This window comes from Drosophila guanche, unplaced genomic scaffold, assembly GCF_900245975.1.
Source record: "Drosophila guanche unplaced genomic scaffold, DGUA_6, whole genome shotgun sequence".
Lineage (NCBI taxonomy): Eukaryota > Metazoa > Arthropoda > Insecta > Diptera > Drosophilidae > Drosophila > Drosophila guanche.
Window position 1 is genome coordinate 952,405 of NW_022995745.1, and position 18,415 is coordinate 970,819.

The 18,415-nt window shown below is 46.4% G+C and overlaps 2 protein-coding genes across 4 annotated transcripts in view; one reads left to right on the plus strand and one right to left on the minus strand.

The window, feature by feature from the left end:
- Positions 1–236: 236 nt before the first annotated feature.
- LOC117581241 (neurotrimin) overlaps positions 237–18,415 on the minus strand; it is a 25,577-nt gene continuing 7,398 nt past the window's right edge. The window contains exons 2-10 of one of the 3 annotated variants that reach the window (XM_034268229.1): positions 14,681–14,956; positions 14,188–14,294; positions 9,196–9,381; positions 7,701–7,893; positions 7,502–7,630; positions 3,958–4,077; positions 3,239–3,409; positions 2,317–2,372; positions 237–2,242 (exon numbers count right to left, since the gene is read on the minus strand). In XM_034268229.1, the coding sequence (XP_034124120.1) occupies positions 1,781–2,242; positions 2,317–2,372; positions 3,239–3,409; positions 3,958–4,077; positions 7,502–7,630; positions 7,701–7,893; positions 9,196–9,381; positions 14,188–14,294; positions 14,681–14,897 (1,641 nt within the window). In that variant the 5' untranslated portion in view covers positions 14,898–14,956 and the 3' untranslated portion in view covers positions 237–1,780. Of the gene's footprint in view, positions 2,243–2,316; positions 2,373–3,238; positions 3,410–3,957; positions 4,078–7,501; positions 7,631–7,700; positions 7,894–9,195; positions 9,382–14,154; positions 14,325–14,680; positions 14,957–18,415 lie in introns of all 3 variants that reach the window. The other 2 variants (XM_034268228.1, XM_034268227.1) reach the window with 2 other exon arrangements.
- Positions 15,480–17,007, plus strand: LOC117580854 (fibrous sheath CABYR-binding protein-like). Its single transcript, XM_034267601.1, has 3 exons — positions 15,480–15,649; positions 15,749–16,631; positions 16,711–17,007. The coding sequence occupies exons 1-3, from the start codon at positions 15,571–15,573 to the stop codon at positions 16,862–16,864; spliced, it is 1,116 nt and encodes a 371-aa protein (XP_034123492.1). The 5' UTR covers positions 15,480–15,570; the 3' UTR covers positions 16,865–17,007.

Sequence of the window (18,415 nt, forward strand, 5' to 3'; positions counted from 1 at the left end):
ATCGATTTATTGCACAACATGTTTTGTTCCATTTATATATTTATGTTTATTTTGAATTTATTTTTCAGTTTTCATTTTGTTTGTTGGGTGCTTCCCGCTGAAATGTTTCAGCACAAACATTTGCTTCTCGCTCGTTTCTTATGTACATAAACACAAAGATCGCAACTGAACATTGGAAATGCTGCTCGAATGTGTCTTTTCGCCTTGTCTCTCATTCTGCTGTGTGTTGAATTTGCTTGGATATTCCCCACTGGGTCTTTGTGTGTATTATGCAATGCGTAATTGTTGAATATTTGTTGTATATTTAGTTTATGGCTTATCTTTTGGTATGGTTGTAGCGTAGTAGACATTGAATGCTTTACGATTTGAATGGTAGTTTCCCCCTCTCTGCTTCTGGCTGCTGGCTGCTGGCTTACGAGTAAGTATTTTCACATTCACTTAGCTATTATTATTATTATTATTATTGTTATTGTTATTATAGTTTCGCTTCCCTTAAATGTATCTTTGATTTTGCTTATCCACCAACAACAAAAAAAAAGTATTCCCTATGCATAATTAACTTTAGTTTGTATTTTTATTTAAAATGTATTCGTCCTTCCCCTTATGCATACGAGCGCATGTCCTTGTACGTATTTGAGTCAGAGAGTAGTCAGCTTTGAAAGACTTAGACTAGCATGGAGCTGGAACTGAGGAGGGGCTGGATATGTTCTTGGGGATATGAGCACACGAATTGTATTTTATGTTTCTCCTTTTCTTGTGAGTTGCTTTTAATGCTTTTGGCACACTTAATTCTGCGTTCGTTTCGTTCTTGTTTTACATAATATTTAAGCATTCCATCGATAGTCATTTTTGGCATTCGAAACACTTCATGGAACTGGGATGAGGACTAAGGATGCACTTCAAGTGCAGTCCAGTTCGTCTGTCCCCGTGGGGGCTGTTGTCTTACATTCTAGTGTAGTCCGCAAAAAAAAAAAACGAAAACATTCGCCAGATCACTACGAGTGTGGATATTTACAATTTGTATGGGATATGCGTAGAGTTCCACTGAGGAACACCAGCGATTAACGATCTGTAGTCTGTAGTCTGTAGTCTGTAGTCCATGACTACCCACCCCCTTGAGCACTTACTTATATACAGAACTCTGGCTTAAACGTAACCCATGGGCACATGCAATACAATAGATTTCTCCTGGAAACACAACACACAAAAACACAAAAGCACAAACTGAAATTAAGAATTTCTCTTATGGGTTAGACAACGAGAACGAAACACGATAGATGTTTCCCTTCCATGTATTTATGTTTGTGTGCGAGTACTCCGGAGCAGCCAAAGCCATTCGAAGAACCGAACACCGAACACCGAACACCGAACACCGATATATCTGAATATTCGAATTATTTTATACTATATTTAGTTGAGTTTTGTCCTTTGGTTTTCTTCTCATTTTCCACTAACGAGGTAACATTTAAACGCATTTTCTTTTCCACTTAACTACGAAACTTTAGGTTTTACTTTTTCCACTTGCTTTTGATTTAATATTCATTCGATTTGGCCAGCTCCTCCGCTCCCTCCCTCTCTTCCTCTCTCTCTCTCTCTCTCTCTCTGCCTCACCCTTTGTAATTAGCAAGATGATTAGCTCGATGATTTATGCTCCGACTTTGCAGTCTCACGGGAGAGAGAGAGAGAGAGAGGGTGAGAGAGCAAGAGTGCGAGCGAGTTAAGCTCCCCCCCCCATATAATCGCGTTTGTGTAATTACAATTGAATTAAGCTATAATAATCTTACTTTGTTGCCGGTGTCCGGGCTCCTAATCCTTGCATGCTCCAGCCGATTCTGGCCGTCGTCGCTGATCTTTCGCAGTACTCGTGCTCCGCATCCCCGGCCCCATTTAGCTCGAGCCTCAAATTCGTTTCCTTTGTGTCCTTTTGTCTGGCGGCGCCCTTTGTGTACAAGAGCATTGTGGCCGCCGCCGTTGTGGTTGTTTTTGTTGTTGTTTTTGTTGTTGTTGTTGTTGTTGGTGCCACCGCCTCGGCTGTCGCTGTTGTGGCTAATAGCACCAATAGGGCTAATATAAATGTCTTGATTAGCTGCATTGTGCCCTGTGCCGGTGCTGGGGCACGGGTCGAATCTGCTGAGCTGCCCAGCTCCGGCTCCTGGGTGCGGTCCTTGTACAGACGACCATTCTGGTTGCGTGAGCCCTCCTCGTGCCGATTCTCCTTGTGACGGTTCTCCACCTCGTGTCTCTGCATAGCAAGAGAGAGAGAGAGAGAGAGCTTGCGTTTTGTTTGGTTATTTGATGATGATTTGGAATGCTTACCGTCACTTCGTTGATTTCATCATCGCGCATTTGCTTCCTGCCGGGACGTTCCATTTCTGTGCAATAGAAAATATCGATCAGTGAAGCAGTTCCACGGAAACATTAGAGTACATTGGCTATGCAGATATTCAAAGGCAAAGGCGCAGCCAGAACAATGAAAACGGTTTACACTTGCTCTCCCTCTTTCGCTCACTGTGGCCGTGTTACTCATAACTGCGTAAAGAGGGAGAGCATAAATCTAATTATAAACGGCGCAGCGACTGCATGTGAAGCTTTCGGGGGTGCACGCAGCAGCATTTTGCATGCAGCTTTGATCAGCAAGAGGACAGACAAAGACAGACACAGCGCAAAAGCTCAAAGCTTGACTTGGCGAAAGAATGCACATGCTGGCGATGCATGAAGTAACTGTGAGGAGGCCTCGTCGGTGGCAGAGTTACTCATTGGTTCTGCTTAATTCAAATTTTTTTTTCAAAACAAAGACTATATATACTATATATGTTATATACTATTATGAAACAATTATTATGTTTTCTCAAATTGCCTTCAAAGGGTTAATCAGCACAGTCCATTGTCGTTGCACTCACACCTGCAGCGAGAGCCCTTTCACTCGCGCGTTCTGCCTATTTTTGCCGACGAGACCTCCTTATAAAGTTGCTTCATGCTGGCGATGCACCGTTTACGAGCAGCTGTACAGCTGCTTGCTGAGACTCCGTTGCGCTGCTGTCGAACGAAAGAGGCGAAAGAGAGACAACGATAACGAAGCGCAAAACTATCACACGCACATAACTAGCGCTCGTTCTCTCTACTGTTACACCATTCTGTATGAACACAACATAACGACTGGACAAATGAGTTCTTGGGCTTAAGATTTCCAATATTATGATGTGCTGAGCCTTTGAGTGAGGTGTGTGTATTCACTTACCATACAGACGAATGGTGCCTTCGGTGTCCCCGATGCTGTTCTTTGAGATGCACTTGTAGCCACCGAAATCGCTCGACTGCAGCCGCTTAATGTGCAGCACCATCTCCATGGAGTACATGTTGTGCTCCTTCTCGGTGAGGGCATAACGATCGCCGGCAATAATCATTTCGCCTGCGGCAGAGCACAGAGCACAGAGCAGTCGATGAAAACGAGATGCGATGCAATGTGATGAGGTGTCACGAGGTGTGAATGGAGTCATGAATACGAAGCAGGGCCAAATGGAGGAGACAAACCAAATGAGTTTAAGTTACGGTGCAAAAAGGAGAGAGACAGAGAGAGGGATGGTAGCACGGAGAATGCTGTTGATGAAAAGTCGGAGCCATGCCATTGATGATGACATTTCTGGCATGGCTGCTGAACGTTTCACGTTTACGCTGTGGCTCCCGTCACGTTTGCAATATACGTCAAATGCACTTGACAAAAGAGCCATCCAGCTCGAACTCCACTCCACACCACACCACACCGAAACTCTTTCCACTCTCCACTCTCCACTCTCTTCTTACTCGTTTCTTCTTAACAATAAAATATTTGAGCGTCAAACACGAACCAAATAAAGACAAATTGCGACATTGAAAGGTTTATAAAGTTTCAACGACTCTGCCCCAAACTTGCCAAATGCTAAATGAAAAATTCAATTCGTGGCCTTTTGGCTGGCTTACCATTCTCGCGCTGCCAGTAATTGATGGCCTTTGGCGATGCCTCGACATTGCAAATTAATGTGACATCCGTTAGGACCGGGGCGCCGACCAATTGATTTGGCACTTGAACCAGCGGATGAACTGCAAAAAAAAGAGAGAAGCAAAAGAGAGAGAGAGAGAGGAAAAAGAAATGGGAGACTGAGAGTTAGTAAGTTGGTTATGCCAATCCCAATTGTTAGCCCATCAGCCACTGTGACCTTGCATCCCAATCGGACTAGACCGGCAATTAAGCCCCAAACGGACCCAGAGTCGAACTTCAAATCTGTGGCCCGGGTCTCGGGTGGCAGTCCTCGTTCCCAAGCCCTCAATCCTTTCAAGCTGTTCTGCGCCTTCTCCATCTGTTTGTTAATGGCAGCAACAGCTTCCAACATCTGATACGATTTTAATTGAAAATGAATTATTTTGTTGTTAGAGCAGCCAACAATCAGAGCCAGGGACTCTGCGCTGACTAACCGTCCATCCTTCTCGCCCAATGTCCTCAGTGGTTAGTGGCATATTTCACTCTCTTTTTTTTCGGTTTGCTCCATTGGCTTTTGTTGCTGCGAATTGAACCTCAAGGACCCAGCGAATCAACCATTCAAAACCAACATGGATATGCTGCAGGAACCGATGGAGGCTCCTTATGGCAGGAGTATCCGTGAGTGTTTTACCCAACTTTCCCTTCAGTTTCCATTGCATTTCCTGTTTAGGGCATTCAGAGTTCACCCTAGTCCCTAGTTCGCCACTTCTTCCTTCTTCCTGTGACTTTAAGCATGTTTTCTCGTGTCGTGTTGAGATTTTTGCACATACATTTTTTCTTTATTTCCCATCATTTGTTTTCCCTCTTTTTGTGCGCTGTCTCGCCTTTTATCTCCCTCTAGCCTGGCTGTCTTGGCTGGCCAGCGGGAAGCGGTAGAGCCAAGGGCCATGGAGCACCAGCTCGGGGCTAGCCACTCGGCGTCATTGTTTTTTGGTTTTTCAACTTTGGTTTTCCCAACCGCCCGCAGGCAGCTGGCAGCCGGATCCCTGCTCCATCGCTGTGGCAGCTGCTGGCTTCTGGCTTCTGGCTGCTGGCTGCTGGCTGTGTTCGAGCGTTCATTATTGGTCAATTTATTGGATTTGTGCATGCTCCATTCTGCATTCCCCATTCCCCAAGTGTGTGTCCGTGTCCGTGTCCGTATGTACTGCTGTCCGTGTGTGTGGAAGGAGTCAACCTCCTACGCTGCACAGCATATGTGTCGCTTGTGTGGTGTGCACTCCATGCCCCGCGGTAGCCTACCACTTATTGAAAATTAAATTTACCCTAATAGAGTTTTGTAGCAGGCAGCTGCTGCCTGAGACGAGAGAGCGACTAACAGATGGAATCATTTTCCTGCTGGATTTTTCGTTTATTCAAATTTCTTCATGGAGAACTCTTTCGCGTCTAGCCTTCGGTGGTGGTGACGGTGCCGCTTGTCTCGGTGGTGCTGTCACTGCTTGAACTGCTTGTCGTGGTGCTATCGCTGCTTGAACTGCTTGCCGTAGTGCTATCGCTGCTGGAACTGCTTGCCGTGGTGCTGTCACTGCTTGAACTGCTTGCCGTGGTGCTGTCAGAGCTGCTCTCTGTGGTCGAAAGGCTTGGGATGGGGCCGCATGGTCTGGGACGACGAGGAGGAGGACCACCGGGTCCACCGAAACCACCAAAGCGGCCAGGTCCACCGAAGCCACCGCGATCCCTACGACCACGGCCAGCAAATCCGCCCAGAGAGCGACCGCCACCGCCTCTGCGCCCACCACGACCACGGCCAGGACCTCCCTGGGCCATGGCGACCGCCACAAGAGCCAGAAGTAAAATTGCAATGTAGAAACGCATGCCAAGTCTTAGAGGGCAACCCAGATGAGCAACTGACTCTCTGCCAGCCACCGGATCACCTTTTATGGGCAACTTTCGGCTGGCGCCTCCGTCACCGCTGACGTCAGAGGAGCGGCAAAGCTTTTTCTGTGTGTGTGCTTAGCTGCAGCATGGCCAACATGAACCCCCAAGAATCTAACCGTAGTTCCATTCTTTCTTCTCCGCCTTTTCTTTGATCGCCGGAATGGGTTTTTCGGCGGCGGCCTGACAGCTGTCGAGGCCTGAACATTACTTTTAATAAACAAATAACTGACGTACAGAGATCTGCGCACTTGGAGTGTGGAGAGCTTAAAGCAAACAAAATCTATTCATTTGGTTGAACAAGCGACTCATCGACTCATCTGCTGCCAATTAAGGACTGCTCCGCTTTAAGTTGCCGCCCCTGCAAAGCCCAGGGATCCACTTGATTTTCTGATTAGAATCAATCAAGCAGTGGGGTGGGGGGTGACAAAACAACAAAAAATCAAAGCCAAAGCCAAAGCTCTCACGCAGCCACTTAGTCAATGAGAGAGAGAGAGTGCGAGAGTGGGACACAGAGAGAGAGGAAGAGGAGCCGCACACACATGTGCACATGTACATATGGATTTTTAAATTGAAATTGAGTCGGGGTGGAGCCAATGTCAACAGTGAAGAGCGGGAGAGCGGGAGAGGGAGAGCGCAAGCCAAAGCAATAACGGAACAAAGGAACAAGTGGAAAGCATCTTTATCGATGCTGCCGAAGAGGAGAGCAAGTCAAGGAGATGCTGCCACCAACTGATGGAAATGAAATGAAAGTAGAAGGAAGACAAAAACAACAACAAAAAAAACAAAACGAATTTGTGGCATAGATAAAATAAAAATGAAAATGAAAATGAAAATTAATTTTTGCGGCACACACTACGCGTGAGTGCGAAACATTTTGCCGCTCGTGTCAATATAATTTCCCGATAAGATCTTGTCTTACGCCAAAGTTGCTGCTTCCAGCGCGCCCACCACCACCAGCGCTCTCTCTCTCTCTCTCTCTTCGCCGCTCTCTTACTGCTGGCCAAGCGCGCCGCTACCTCGCGCTCTCTTCGCTTCTGGCGCTCTTTCGCCTCCCACCTGCTTCCCCCAGTGCTTGCCAAAGTGTCGTCGCTCGAACTTTTGCCCCTTTCGAAAATTTCATTAACTTTGATGCAGACAAGGAGAGGAAAAAGGTGCGGCAACTGCCCTTAACAATTACACCACACACTGAAGCAGGGCAGGGCAGGGCACATGACGAAGGCTCCTTAAAGTTTTACAACATGAACGTGACGCGTTGCTGGCTCCGTGTCCCAATGCATTTGGAAAGTTTGGCGGCCACGTGAGGGAAGCTGCCGGATATCGGAACGGAAACACTTGCAGCTTGGCGCCCAAAGCGTTATTGCTGCGGTTCTGTTCCTGTTTCTCTTCCTGTTCCAAGACACACACACACGCACACACACACGCACATCATATCCGCGTTGGGCAATAAGTTACCATTATGATTATTATGCTGCATTAGCTTGTGCCCTGCCGTTCCCCATAAATCAAAAGGAAACCATTTTCTTCGTGCGCCACCACCCACCCCACCATGCATCATCCACAGTTTGCTGTTGTGCGCTTTATGGGTTCGGGTTTCTTGTTCGGTTTACTCACAGTGCACCTGTAGCTTCATCCGCTTGCTCACCGATGGCGGCACTCCGTTCGAGGCGATGCACATGTAGGCGCCCATTTCCGATCGCGTGACTTTCGAGAGCGTCAGCATTTCGCCTTCGACGGACGGGGCTGATGGATGGATTGGCATGCGGTTAGTCGTTGTCCAGGTCAACCTGGAGTGGAGTGGAGTGAACCTCACCTTTGGTCTTCTGGTGGCCGGCGTGCCGTGCAATAATCTCGCGCCCATCCTCGCGGCGCCAGGTGATCCGCGGCTTGGGATGGCCGCGTGCCCGGCACACCAGCTTGGCCGCGCCGCCCTCGGGCACCATGAGATCGCCAGAGGTCTCCTCGTTGATAATGTCCGGTGGTATGACCACCTCCAGGGTGGCTGTCTGCAAGTGAACGGAGCAAGAGATTGGTCGGGGATTAGTCAAGTGCAAGTGGGAAAGCTTAACTTTCCCTTGTTTGCCAGTAGCTGGAGCCTGTTTGTGCGTACAGTTGCCGCAAAGCACAGCCACAGCTCAGTGGAGGTACAGCCTGCAGCCGTTAGCTCTTAGTGCTCGAAGCAGGTTTGTTGGTGGTCAACGATTTAGCCGACAAATTGTCTCATTATGCGGCCATTCCGCAGTACTTTTTGCTCATTCGCGTTGCCTGTTTTTTACATTTGTGTTTCATTCTGCGGTTGTTGACTCCCCCCACAAGCCATAACCGAATTGCTGCTATCATTGTCGTTGTCGTTGTCGCTGTCGTTGTCGTTGTCGTTGTCGTTGTCGTTGTCATTGTGTTCCCGCTGCAGTTGACAGTTGTGTCATAAAATAAAGTTGACGTCAGAGCGAAAAGGCAGGACGAAAAAAATACAAGCGCGAAATGTATAAGGGGAAAGGCTTGAAAGGCAGAACAGGCGAGGAGAGAGAACGTGGAGCCTGTTTGCTTTTTATTTGTCTCATATTTGCTTTTCACTCGATTCGCTTTGTTAGGTTGATTTTATTACAAGCCCCAGGCAGGCTTGGGGCTGGCTTCCACCATCGTCTCTCGTGCAGCATAAACGAAACGAAATGAAATTGAAAACGCAATCGTTTTGCACATGTCGAGCGAGAGCGTTTAATGACAAAAATAAATAACAAGCAGTGCGATGATGCAACGTGGCAGCTCCACCAGCATGGGCAGAGAGCGAGAGCGAGGGAGAGTCTCATGTGACGCTCCTCCTGCCACCTGTTTTCGCAGGGCGTCTGCCCTGGCCCTTCCGTTTCCAAGTGCCCATTAAAGCGGTTCATTGTTTATACATATTTCGGTTTTAAACCACCCACAGCCAAGGAGCGAAAAGTGATGCTGCACACACATATGTGGCGCTGCTGCAACTTAAAGCTGAGCCACTGAGGATGTGAGCGCAGCAGCCAGAATAATTTCATTATATGCTCTGTGCATTCTCTCTCTCTCTCTCTCTCATTTGTTGCCTTACTTTCTGTCAGATGATAGCCTTGATTTCGAACCACTCAAACGAGGGACAGTTCTGTTGGGTTGCTTTTTCCGGAGACTCACTGCAGCAGAGTGTGGCTCCACATGGGCATTTTGTGTGCCTGTATTTTACCCTTAAACTTATTTTAGTGCACAGTGTGCTTTATTTCACTCACTTGAGTTTTATCATTTGCAACACAAATCAAACCCTAATCAATTCAGTTTCTCAGTAAACTCACCTGCATCTTCATGGGATCCGTGTTGACTTGACACATGTATTTGCCGGAATCCTCCATTTTGACGCTGCGTATGTTGAGTGTCCAAGTGTTGTAGTCGTTGTGCTGCACCGTTAATCGATCATTGTTGGTTATCACGTGCTCGTGTATGGCCAGTATTGCCTTGGCATCGGCCTTAATCCAGGCAACCTGATGGCGTTGCAATGTGCCAAATGCCAGACAGAGTCCAAGTCAGAGTCAGAGTCAGAGTCAGAGTCCGAGTCAGGAAATAGGAATGGGATGACCATTGTTGATGACACAGCCAGGCGTTCCCCGTGTGTGTGTGTGTGGCGTTGATGAAGACAATGTAAAAGTGTTGTTTGTGTTTGTGTTTGTGTTTGTGTGCCAGATGTTTTGAAATTGCAGTTTGATAGCCCATCCAGCACCAACAACAGCAACACCCAGCCACACCATCGATGTCGATGTTGATGGGAGTGAAAACGTTGTCATATTTAGTTAATGTCCCTCATTGCCATTGTCATCATCATCATAAACAGTATCCAATATCATATTGGTATTAGCATTAGACAGCGTTTCATTTCGTTTTCGTTTTCGTTTCCGTTTCGATCCGAAGCACAGCACCAGATCACGGTACCATTCAAATCGATTTGCGGATGTATTAGAATTTAGTTGGTTGGCAGTTGGCAGCCACCGGCCATCGTCAGTGCAAAATGGGCGTTGGGCGTTGGTCAGTGGGTGGCAGAAAGTTAGGCATTGGTGTCGGTGTCGGTGTCGTTGACAATGGATTCAAAAGGCGCAGGCGATAGTGTTGATAGTCAGTTTGGGGTTGTCGTTGTTGGTTGTTGTTGGTTGTTGTCATCGTCAGATGTCAGCGCAATTTGACGCCATTTCCATTTTGTTGCAACAGCAGAAGCAGCAGCAGTCGGCATCAGACGTCGTTGTTGCCGCAAAGTTTTTGCAAAGTTTTTTGTTGTTTTGTTGGTTTTGTTCAAGGGATTTTTAGTCGGTTTTTGGGTTTGAGTGCAGATTGTTAAGAGTCAGATTGGATGTTGTTGGGGGATATGAAAAGGGATATTTCAAGTGCAATTAGTGGAATTGGGTTTGCGGTTTTCGGTTTTCGGCGTCCATCGTTGTTGGTCATTTGGGGAATGGTTTTCATATGTGTGCGGGAGTCGGGTTCAGTTTTTGTGTTTTGTGTTTTGTGTTTTGTATTTTGTATTTTGTGTGAAGAGAAGAAACATTCGACAATTAGTTAACATTTTTAGCTTACGCTCTGCTTTCGCTGGCATTCATTTCCCATCTTCTATTTGGGGTTTACACAGATACAATTTTTTTTTTTTTTTTTTTTTTTTTTTACAATTTTTTGTATTCAACCAAGGAATAAAACAAACGTGACACACGATGGTTAGGTACGCCGCAGATGTTGCAAGACGCTTGAAGTGAGTGAATTATGTGTGGATGTGAGCCACCAAATGGATTTAAGTGTGAGAACAAAGCTCTTTGGCTGCTGGTAAGTGTCACAGCCACCCACATTCCACTTCCCATTCCATTCCATTCCATTCCATTTGGAGACTTGCAAGAACTGGGCGAACGGAACGAAACGAAACGAAACGAAACGGAATTCAAAGCAAAAAAGACAGGAATAATGGGTGCAGTTGGCGGTGCGTTCTGAAGCGGCTAATCAGTTGGCATTAACATGGCATGCACAATTGGAAACACAAAAAAAAAGAAAGAAAGAGAAGAAGAAGGGAAAGAGGAAGGGGAAGGGGATCAAGATACACATCGCCAGGTCGCGGCAGCTTATCCCACAGAGACGCAGTTGCCAGGCCAGCCAACTCTTTCTCTTTTTCTGTGGCTCTGTGTCTGTACATAATATGTACGTATGTACGTAGTTTTAATTAACATTATGATGTGCAGACTAAGCTCAGGCTCCGAGTTTTAGTTAATAGGCTTAAGCAGCTTTTCTACGGTCCAAAATGGGTTTCACAAGCTGCTGCTGTCAGCGAAGGAGCGAGAGAGCGAGAGAGCGGAAGGGGCTCGAGCGTTGCCTTTTATGCATATGAAAGCCACTTTTTAACTACATATACACGTATGTACATGTACATGTACATGTAGAATACATATGTATCTGTTGGCTCGGAGGATAATAACTTTTTCGCAGTGTTTTGTTCGTTGGATAAAGTGGGAATATTTGACATTAGCTCTTTGATCTGGTCTCGCAGCTGCGGCGATTGTTTGCCCCGCGCAATCCAATAAGTAGGAGTGCCAATACAGCCGGGGCACGGGGCACGGGGCACGGGGCCCATGCGTGTGTGTCAACAGCAGGACGAGAAAGGCAGGCACGGGCCTCTGCCACAGCAAATAAATATCCACGGACAGTGGTGTGTCCGTCCGTCTGTCCGTCCGTCCGTCTCGCTCTTTATTTATTTACTCAATAAAGCAAATTTATTGAGTAATGCATGAATGCGATGGGGCAACGGGGCGGATCAAACAAAGGCTCAAAAGGATTGTGACGAAAGGCGGGGCAAACAGGAGCACCAGCAAAAAAGGAAAGCGCACAAATGTAAAGGGGATTGTAAAAAATGTTAAAAATGTAAATGCAAATAAAGCGAGCAAATGTCATAAAGTAAGTCTACAGTTACACACACACACACACACACACACACACACAGAGAGAAATGCTACTGCTAAAAAGGACTACGTGAAAGCACACACACACACACACACACAAACACACAGTGGAAGAAATTTACATACATAGATTCATAGTTACATACGAAAAATGGTGCAAAGTTTGTTTCGGTTTGAACTCGGTGCGCTTGAATTGTATTTTTTGTATTTTTTTTTTGTATTTTTTATTTATATTTATTTATTTATTTTTTGTTTTTCAGAGTTGAACTAACCGAAAAAGGAAATACCAACGAAATGGACCAAAACAACAAATTAAAACACACAAAAAAACAAAGAGAGTAACCAGAGAGACAGAGAGAGAGAGGGAAGAGAAGTGAAGTGAAGAGAAGAGCCAAACAAAAGCCGAAGCTCTTAATATTCCTTGGATTAGATTTTTCTGCTTGCAGTTCGAGTGGCCCCAAGGCTGTTGATTCGCCAAGAACCAACCACAAATAGCTGCTGAACAATAAACTAAATCTATAATATACACATTTGCCCCCAGAGCTGCTGCTGCTTCCCATTGTTCCCATTGTTGCACAAATGGGCGAACAACAGGCAGCAGCAGGAGCAAATTATGCGTATCTAGCATAGGCAGTGGAAGAGAGAGAGAGTGAGAGAGGGGGGGAGAGTGGGATAGGCAACACGCGCGTGCATGTAAACATGTTTATAAACATGTGTGTATGTACACATGTGTGCCAGTGGAAACGTTTTGCGTTAAGTGCCGCTCCAGTTCCAGTTCCCGTTCCAATTCCATTTCCAGCTGCACACAAAAAAATGATCCTTCTGTCAATTTGGAGTCTCCTCGCGGTCTTCAATTGTCAGTTGTTTTCGCCTTTGTTCATTTGCTACACTTTATATATATATATTTATTTATTGTTTAAATAAAACGAAACCATTCCCGCTCCACTTTCATTTCGCTGTCGCGTTGCTTTTATTTGATTGAAACATCGAAGGATTTATACGAAATGGCGTTTTTATTTATGAGGCCATTTCGTTGATTAACACTCTTTGACGTGCAACGCAAACAAGCGCAGAAAAACAGCGCCACAAACGAATGCCAAAAAAAAAAACAAAAAAAAAGTAAAAAAAAAATAAAATTTAAATGAAAAAGAAGCTTCGGATCTGAGCTATCTAATCGGCAAAGAAGCGATCAATTTGGTGCACATTTTATTATTTAAATTTGATTTCGTTCCCCAGTGCTTCAAGTGGCTTTGCTGACGATTCAACTTTGATTGAAGCTTTGCCAATCTCCGTGGGATGTGCCCTTGTGGTGGCAGCTTAGAACAAATGGTTTAAAACAATGCTTTAAAGCGATTTAAATGCATATTGATATAATGACTTAATTTGTTTTCATTGTCCATTCGGTATCGGGCCAACCCATCGCACCCTAGGGCAGGGCAGGGCAGGGCAGGGCCTGTTTTGCATATATTATTTATTTATTTTATTTTTTAACGCTTGTCGACTGGCAACTGGCGACTGTTTATTGTTGTGAACAACCATCGCTCGCAGGTCTCGCTTAAATTCCTTCCTTTATGCAGGACTCGCGCGGGGTGGGCCGCGGCCCGGCTCTCTGTGAGTGTTATAAATGAAATGTGAGTGATAATAATAATATAATACGCTGATGAAAACAATAAGCTAGTCGTTGTCCGTTGTGCGCTGTGCGCTGTGCGTTTTCGGTCTCATTTTCGTTTTCATTTCACACAAATGTTTTTTTAAATATATTTCGACCTCGGCTTGACTCTGATCTGTTGAGTTCCTCGTTGCTGCTGTTATGCAGAGTGCTCTCTGGATATTTATATTGGGTGTGTACATACAGATGAATAGATTTGAGGTGCAATATTTTCTATGTTTGGATATTGTATGGCAGCTACACTTGAAACTCAACAAACTAACTATGTGCGAGGTTTACTTGGTGTGGATATGGGGATTATTATATTATTATTATTTGGTGCAGTCTTTGGGGGTTACATAATTGCGATAGTCGCTGTGCTGTGCTGTGCTGTGCTGTGCTGTGCTGTGATTTCGTTACTATCATAGTTAATATTTTGATATATTTTATGCTGATGTTTGTAGTTGGGCAAATCGTTACAAACTGTTTACAAATCTCAAATATTTGGTGCACTTCAAATGACAGAAATGAAAGGGGAGAGAGTATACCAAAACCAGAAACAAAGATCGAGTAGAGAGGGTAGAAGATCAACAGAGAACTGAACAATTAACTGATCAAATGATGAGTAAGAGAGAAACAAAGTAAAACTCATCCAACGCTGCGTCGCTGAAACCGATACATACCTTGGCGGGGACTGTCGCACCGTCACCACTCACCCGATGACCACCCAAATTGTTCACCACACACGTGAATGTCGCGTCCCGGCCCTGGGCGATGGTTACATTCTCCAGCGGTATGACGAAGTCCGGCTCGAAGGCGCTCACTGTTGAGATTTGGTTTGAAACGGTAAAATCTTCATTTCAATTGACATTTCCATGAAGAGAAAACATTTTTTTAACAATTAACGCAATTTTTCTCATTCAAATTAATCAACTACAATTGCTGTCTGTCTGTCTGTGTGTCTGTCTGTGTGTGTGTGTGTGTGTGTTGGTGTGTGTGTGTGTGTGCAAAGCAAAGCAAAAACGTTCCACACTCAATGAACAACAAAGATTTGAAAGCTCGATCGTACAGACGGAGTTCCCCACTGGAACGTCTCGCTCCAAGTTCAAATCAAAAGGGAATTCGAGCATTTGAAGTGGTTTCGGAGGAGAACCTCTAGTGGATTCTCGATCTTTGTTTGCCGCCTTGCTCCTTGCCGCTTTTACTCACCAACAAAATTGCACAGCATCAGCAGCAGGAGCGTGAGCCAATGGCTTCCTCGTGCTCCGATTCGTCCTGCGAATCCTCCGGATTTTCCTATCTGCACTTCCGCCAGCTTGCCTCGATTCTGTTTCAGAGTGTCGGATTCCACGTTCAATTCGCTGCTGCTTCGTGCTGCCTCGAGCATAAGTTCGCTGAGTTTCTTGACTACCAGAATCGCCATCATAAGACTGACGCAGTTCCAACTGGCATGACTTTATGCACCCACCTTGCCGGCTGTTAGTGCTGAAAATACACAAAAAAGCAACCAAAATCCAATGAGCAAAACCCAATTGAGTAATACAAATTCCTCAATTTAAATCTAAATATTGAGCAATTGTGCTGAGATTTTGGGAGCCGATCAGCGCGATATTTGGCATGGCTGCCATAGGAACCATCGCTCAAATATCGTTTACGTTTTCCACTTTGCGCAACCCTGCACAGGCATGGGACATATATTAGGTACAGTTGCGACTTTGTTCGGCAAATGCTCTGCAAGTGCAAAAATAACAACAAACGATGTTCGATATCACATACCATAGGCTCTAGGGACAACAAACAATCACCTCTTTCTCACAATAAACATTCCACAGGGTAAAGGCCAACTGTCCTTATTATTTTTGCCATGTCTGTGTGTATGCATGTTTGTATGCATGTATCCCCATCCCATCAACACGCGCTCTCAGCAGCCATTTTCCTCCTCGACCGCTGACGTGGCCCAAGCCCACCCAGTCCTTTGGCCATTTTACAACACTGCGTCCGTGTCAGACTATAATAGGCGAAAATTCGGAAAGTCATTCATTCGCATTGAAGATCTCCAGGTCAAAGGTTTGCTCGGTTCTTGCTGTGTGCTTTTCGCAATGCCAAAACATTGTTTCAACAAACGTAACAAGTATAGCCACGAGGATATGAGTCGCGACTTCAACGAGCTCGAAGAACGTAAGTGCGAGCAGTGGCAGCTGCTCTTTCTCTTTCTCTTTTTCTTTCTCGTTTTTTTTTCTTTTTTTTTCCGTGTCTAACCTGAAACTTTTTCTTCAGAGCTTCGCAGGGATCAAGTACTCTGGGCCAACCAAGAAATGGAGCAGCCACCGGTGGTGCAGGCAGAGCCGCAAGCAGGGCCGCAAGCAGAGCCTCAAGCAGAGGAACCAAAGCCGCAAGCAGAGGTGCCTGCAAAGGAACCAAAGCCGCAAGCAGAGGTGCCTGCAGAGGAACCAAAGCCGCAAGCAGAGGTGCCTGCAGAGGAACCAAAGCCGCAGGCAGAGCTGCATGCAGAGGAACCAAAGCAGCAAGCAGAGCTGCAAGCAGAGGTGCCTGAAGAGGAACCAAAGCCGCAGTCAGAGCAGCAAGCAGAGCAGCATGCAGAGGAACCAAAGCAGCAAGCAGAGCTGCAAGCAGAGCTGCAAGCAGAGCTGCATGCTGAGGAGCCAGCAGAGCCGCAAGCTAAGCGCGCAAATCCGAGCGCCAAGTCGCCAGCAAAGCCTAAGGTAATTCGTCCGCAAAGACACCAACCGAATGTTCGCTACCATTACGGCAGCGGGGAGCCGAGCACCAATTGGCTCTGCAGCGATGATATTCCCATTGTGACACGCCGCGCACTGGAGGACAATGGCTCGGAGCAGCTAATGGCCCGCTATCAGATGGACGATGTGGGCTCCGAGTTCAGCCACACCGTCTGGAAGGTGGTGAAGCCGGGCCAGCGCCGCGACAAGAAGTACGACAAGAATGGTGTCAAAATTGGGTACATTCAAGAGCTGCCCTTGGAAAAAGGCGACGAAAAGGGAATGGGAAAAGGAATAGAAAAAGAAAAGGCAAACGGAAAAGAGAATGCGCCGCCAGCTGTGGGCAAGTCGTCGGAGCCGGCCGAGCTCGTGCTGCCGTTCGGCTGCCCCGAGCAGGAATGCAAAATGAAATTCGCCAATCGGTAAGTACACGAATCGTTTTTATGACTTTTATTTTTGTATTTTGTATTTTGTATTTTGTTTTGTTCTGCCCCGCCGCAGCGCCGAGCTGAGCGCCCATCAGCGCCTCAGCGGACACCACCACTGGCAGTATCAGTGCGAGAAGTGCAAGAAGTTCTTTCGCCAAATAAATTACTTGAACCGCCACAAGGTCGCCTGTCTCAAGGAGGGGAAAGACGAAGCTAAGCCCGAGTAATGCCTCTGGCAGCGAGAGAGAGAGAGAGAGAGAGAGAGAGAGAGAGGGACGCCCCACCTGAGCCACTGAGACGCTGTGATTTCTAGTGTCTTACACATACATTTTGGAACTTATTCAATTGCAAATTGAAACAAATCTTTACACGTAGCTAAACATAAAATAATAAATAATTAATTGGTGGCCCCTGATGCTGTTTGGTGTAATCTATTGACAAGGGAATGCCCGACTTTGCCGCGCCTTTGTTTGGCGAGGAAAACATTTATTTCAGCAGCAGGAGCTGCAGGAGCTGCAGGAGCGGGAACTGTTAACAGTTAGCAACAGGAAGTGCAAGAGGAGCAGTGGCTGCTCCTGGCTGCTGGCTGCTCGGATTCATCTTGGCACAGGGACCGGCACTTGCTGCACGTGCCGCTATTTACATTTGCACGTAATAAATTCACTGGGAGCAAGAGGACAAGGAGAACTGGCAACAGGAAATGTGCCCGGAAGTGCATATGCCGGCTGTCGTGCCCCATGCCCCATGCCCCAGCGAGGCAACGGTGCGGCGACCAACGTGTTGCATTCAAATGGGCAGCGCTCTGCCCTGCCCCACCGTGCCACTGTCACATATTTGCATTGACGAAATTTAATGAGCTCACAAAAGCAGTGGGCAAACATTTGCAAAGCTCCCTGGCTCCGGCTCCGGCTCTGGCTCTGGCTCGGATCGAAGCCAGGACATTAGTGGTGGAGGACAGTATGGGGTGGGACGTGTGCGAGGCGCTTTATTAGATACGTGTCCTATCTGTCGCCCAAGCCCATGGTGGCCTGCCCCATCCGGCCCACATCACAGGCAGCCTTTGTGGCAGCTTAAACACATTCACGCCGTGTCCTTTGTCCCTGGCAATCCTAGATCTAGACTAAGATCTGTCGAATGGCCCACAGACACACTGTTCTCACTTGGCACTGTGCGGAAAAGGCGTAGAACTCAGTGGAGAAATCTTTTCAAACTCTTTGGAGCCAGAGTGGCGCCACAGTGGGAAAGTCTCAGCCTCGTCCGCACCCCGTAAGTGGTTTAATTTCATTTTTGTTTGTTAAAAGGTGGAAGCCACATTCCCTGCCCTGGCATTTAATTGTTTTTCTGCATCTTCGTCTGTGTCTGCCATTTGCCACATTCCATTTGTTGGTCCGGGCAGCCTACCCCCCTAGCATTGCCATGGCAATCGTCAGTTGAGTCCGACTACGGCTTGGATTTGCTTTGTTTTTATTGTTTTTGTTTTTGTTTTTGTTTTTGTTTTCGTTTCTTCTCTTTTTCTGTGCTGTGTGAGGAAAGAAAACTTAAAGTAAATCAGTTTTGTTTGTGGCCAAAAGTGAAATGTCTGGACACACACACGCACACACGCACACACACATGCACACATATTTCTTTGTTGTGTGTGTGTGTGTGTGTTTATCGTTGCTGACATTTAAAATTACACTCTGGGGAATGCACAGACGAGGCGAAGAAGTAGAAGAACATTGGCTTCAAAGTAAGCAAAATAAAGCAAACAGACGCTGGGCAGGGGCAACGAATAGCCG

Excerpts from the sequence above, each read along its gene's own strand:
- LOC117580854 (XM_034267601.1), top strand. The coding sequence starts at position 15,571 with ATGCCAAAACATTGTTTCAACAAACGTAACAAGTATAGCCACGAGGAT. Across the intron at positions 15,650-15,748 it reads CTTCAACGAGCTCGAAGAAC|AGCTTCGCAGGGATCAAGTA; the intron begins GTAAGTGCGAGC and ends CTTTTTCTTCAG. Across the intron at positions 16,632-16,710 it reads AAAATGAAATTCGCCAATCG|CGCCGAGCTGAGCGCCCATC; the intron begins GTAAGTACACGA and ends GCCCCGCCGCAG.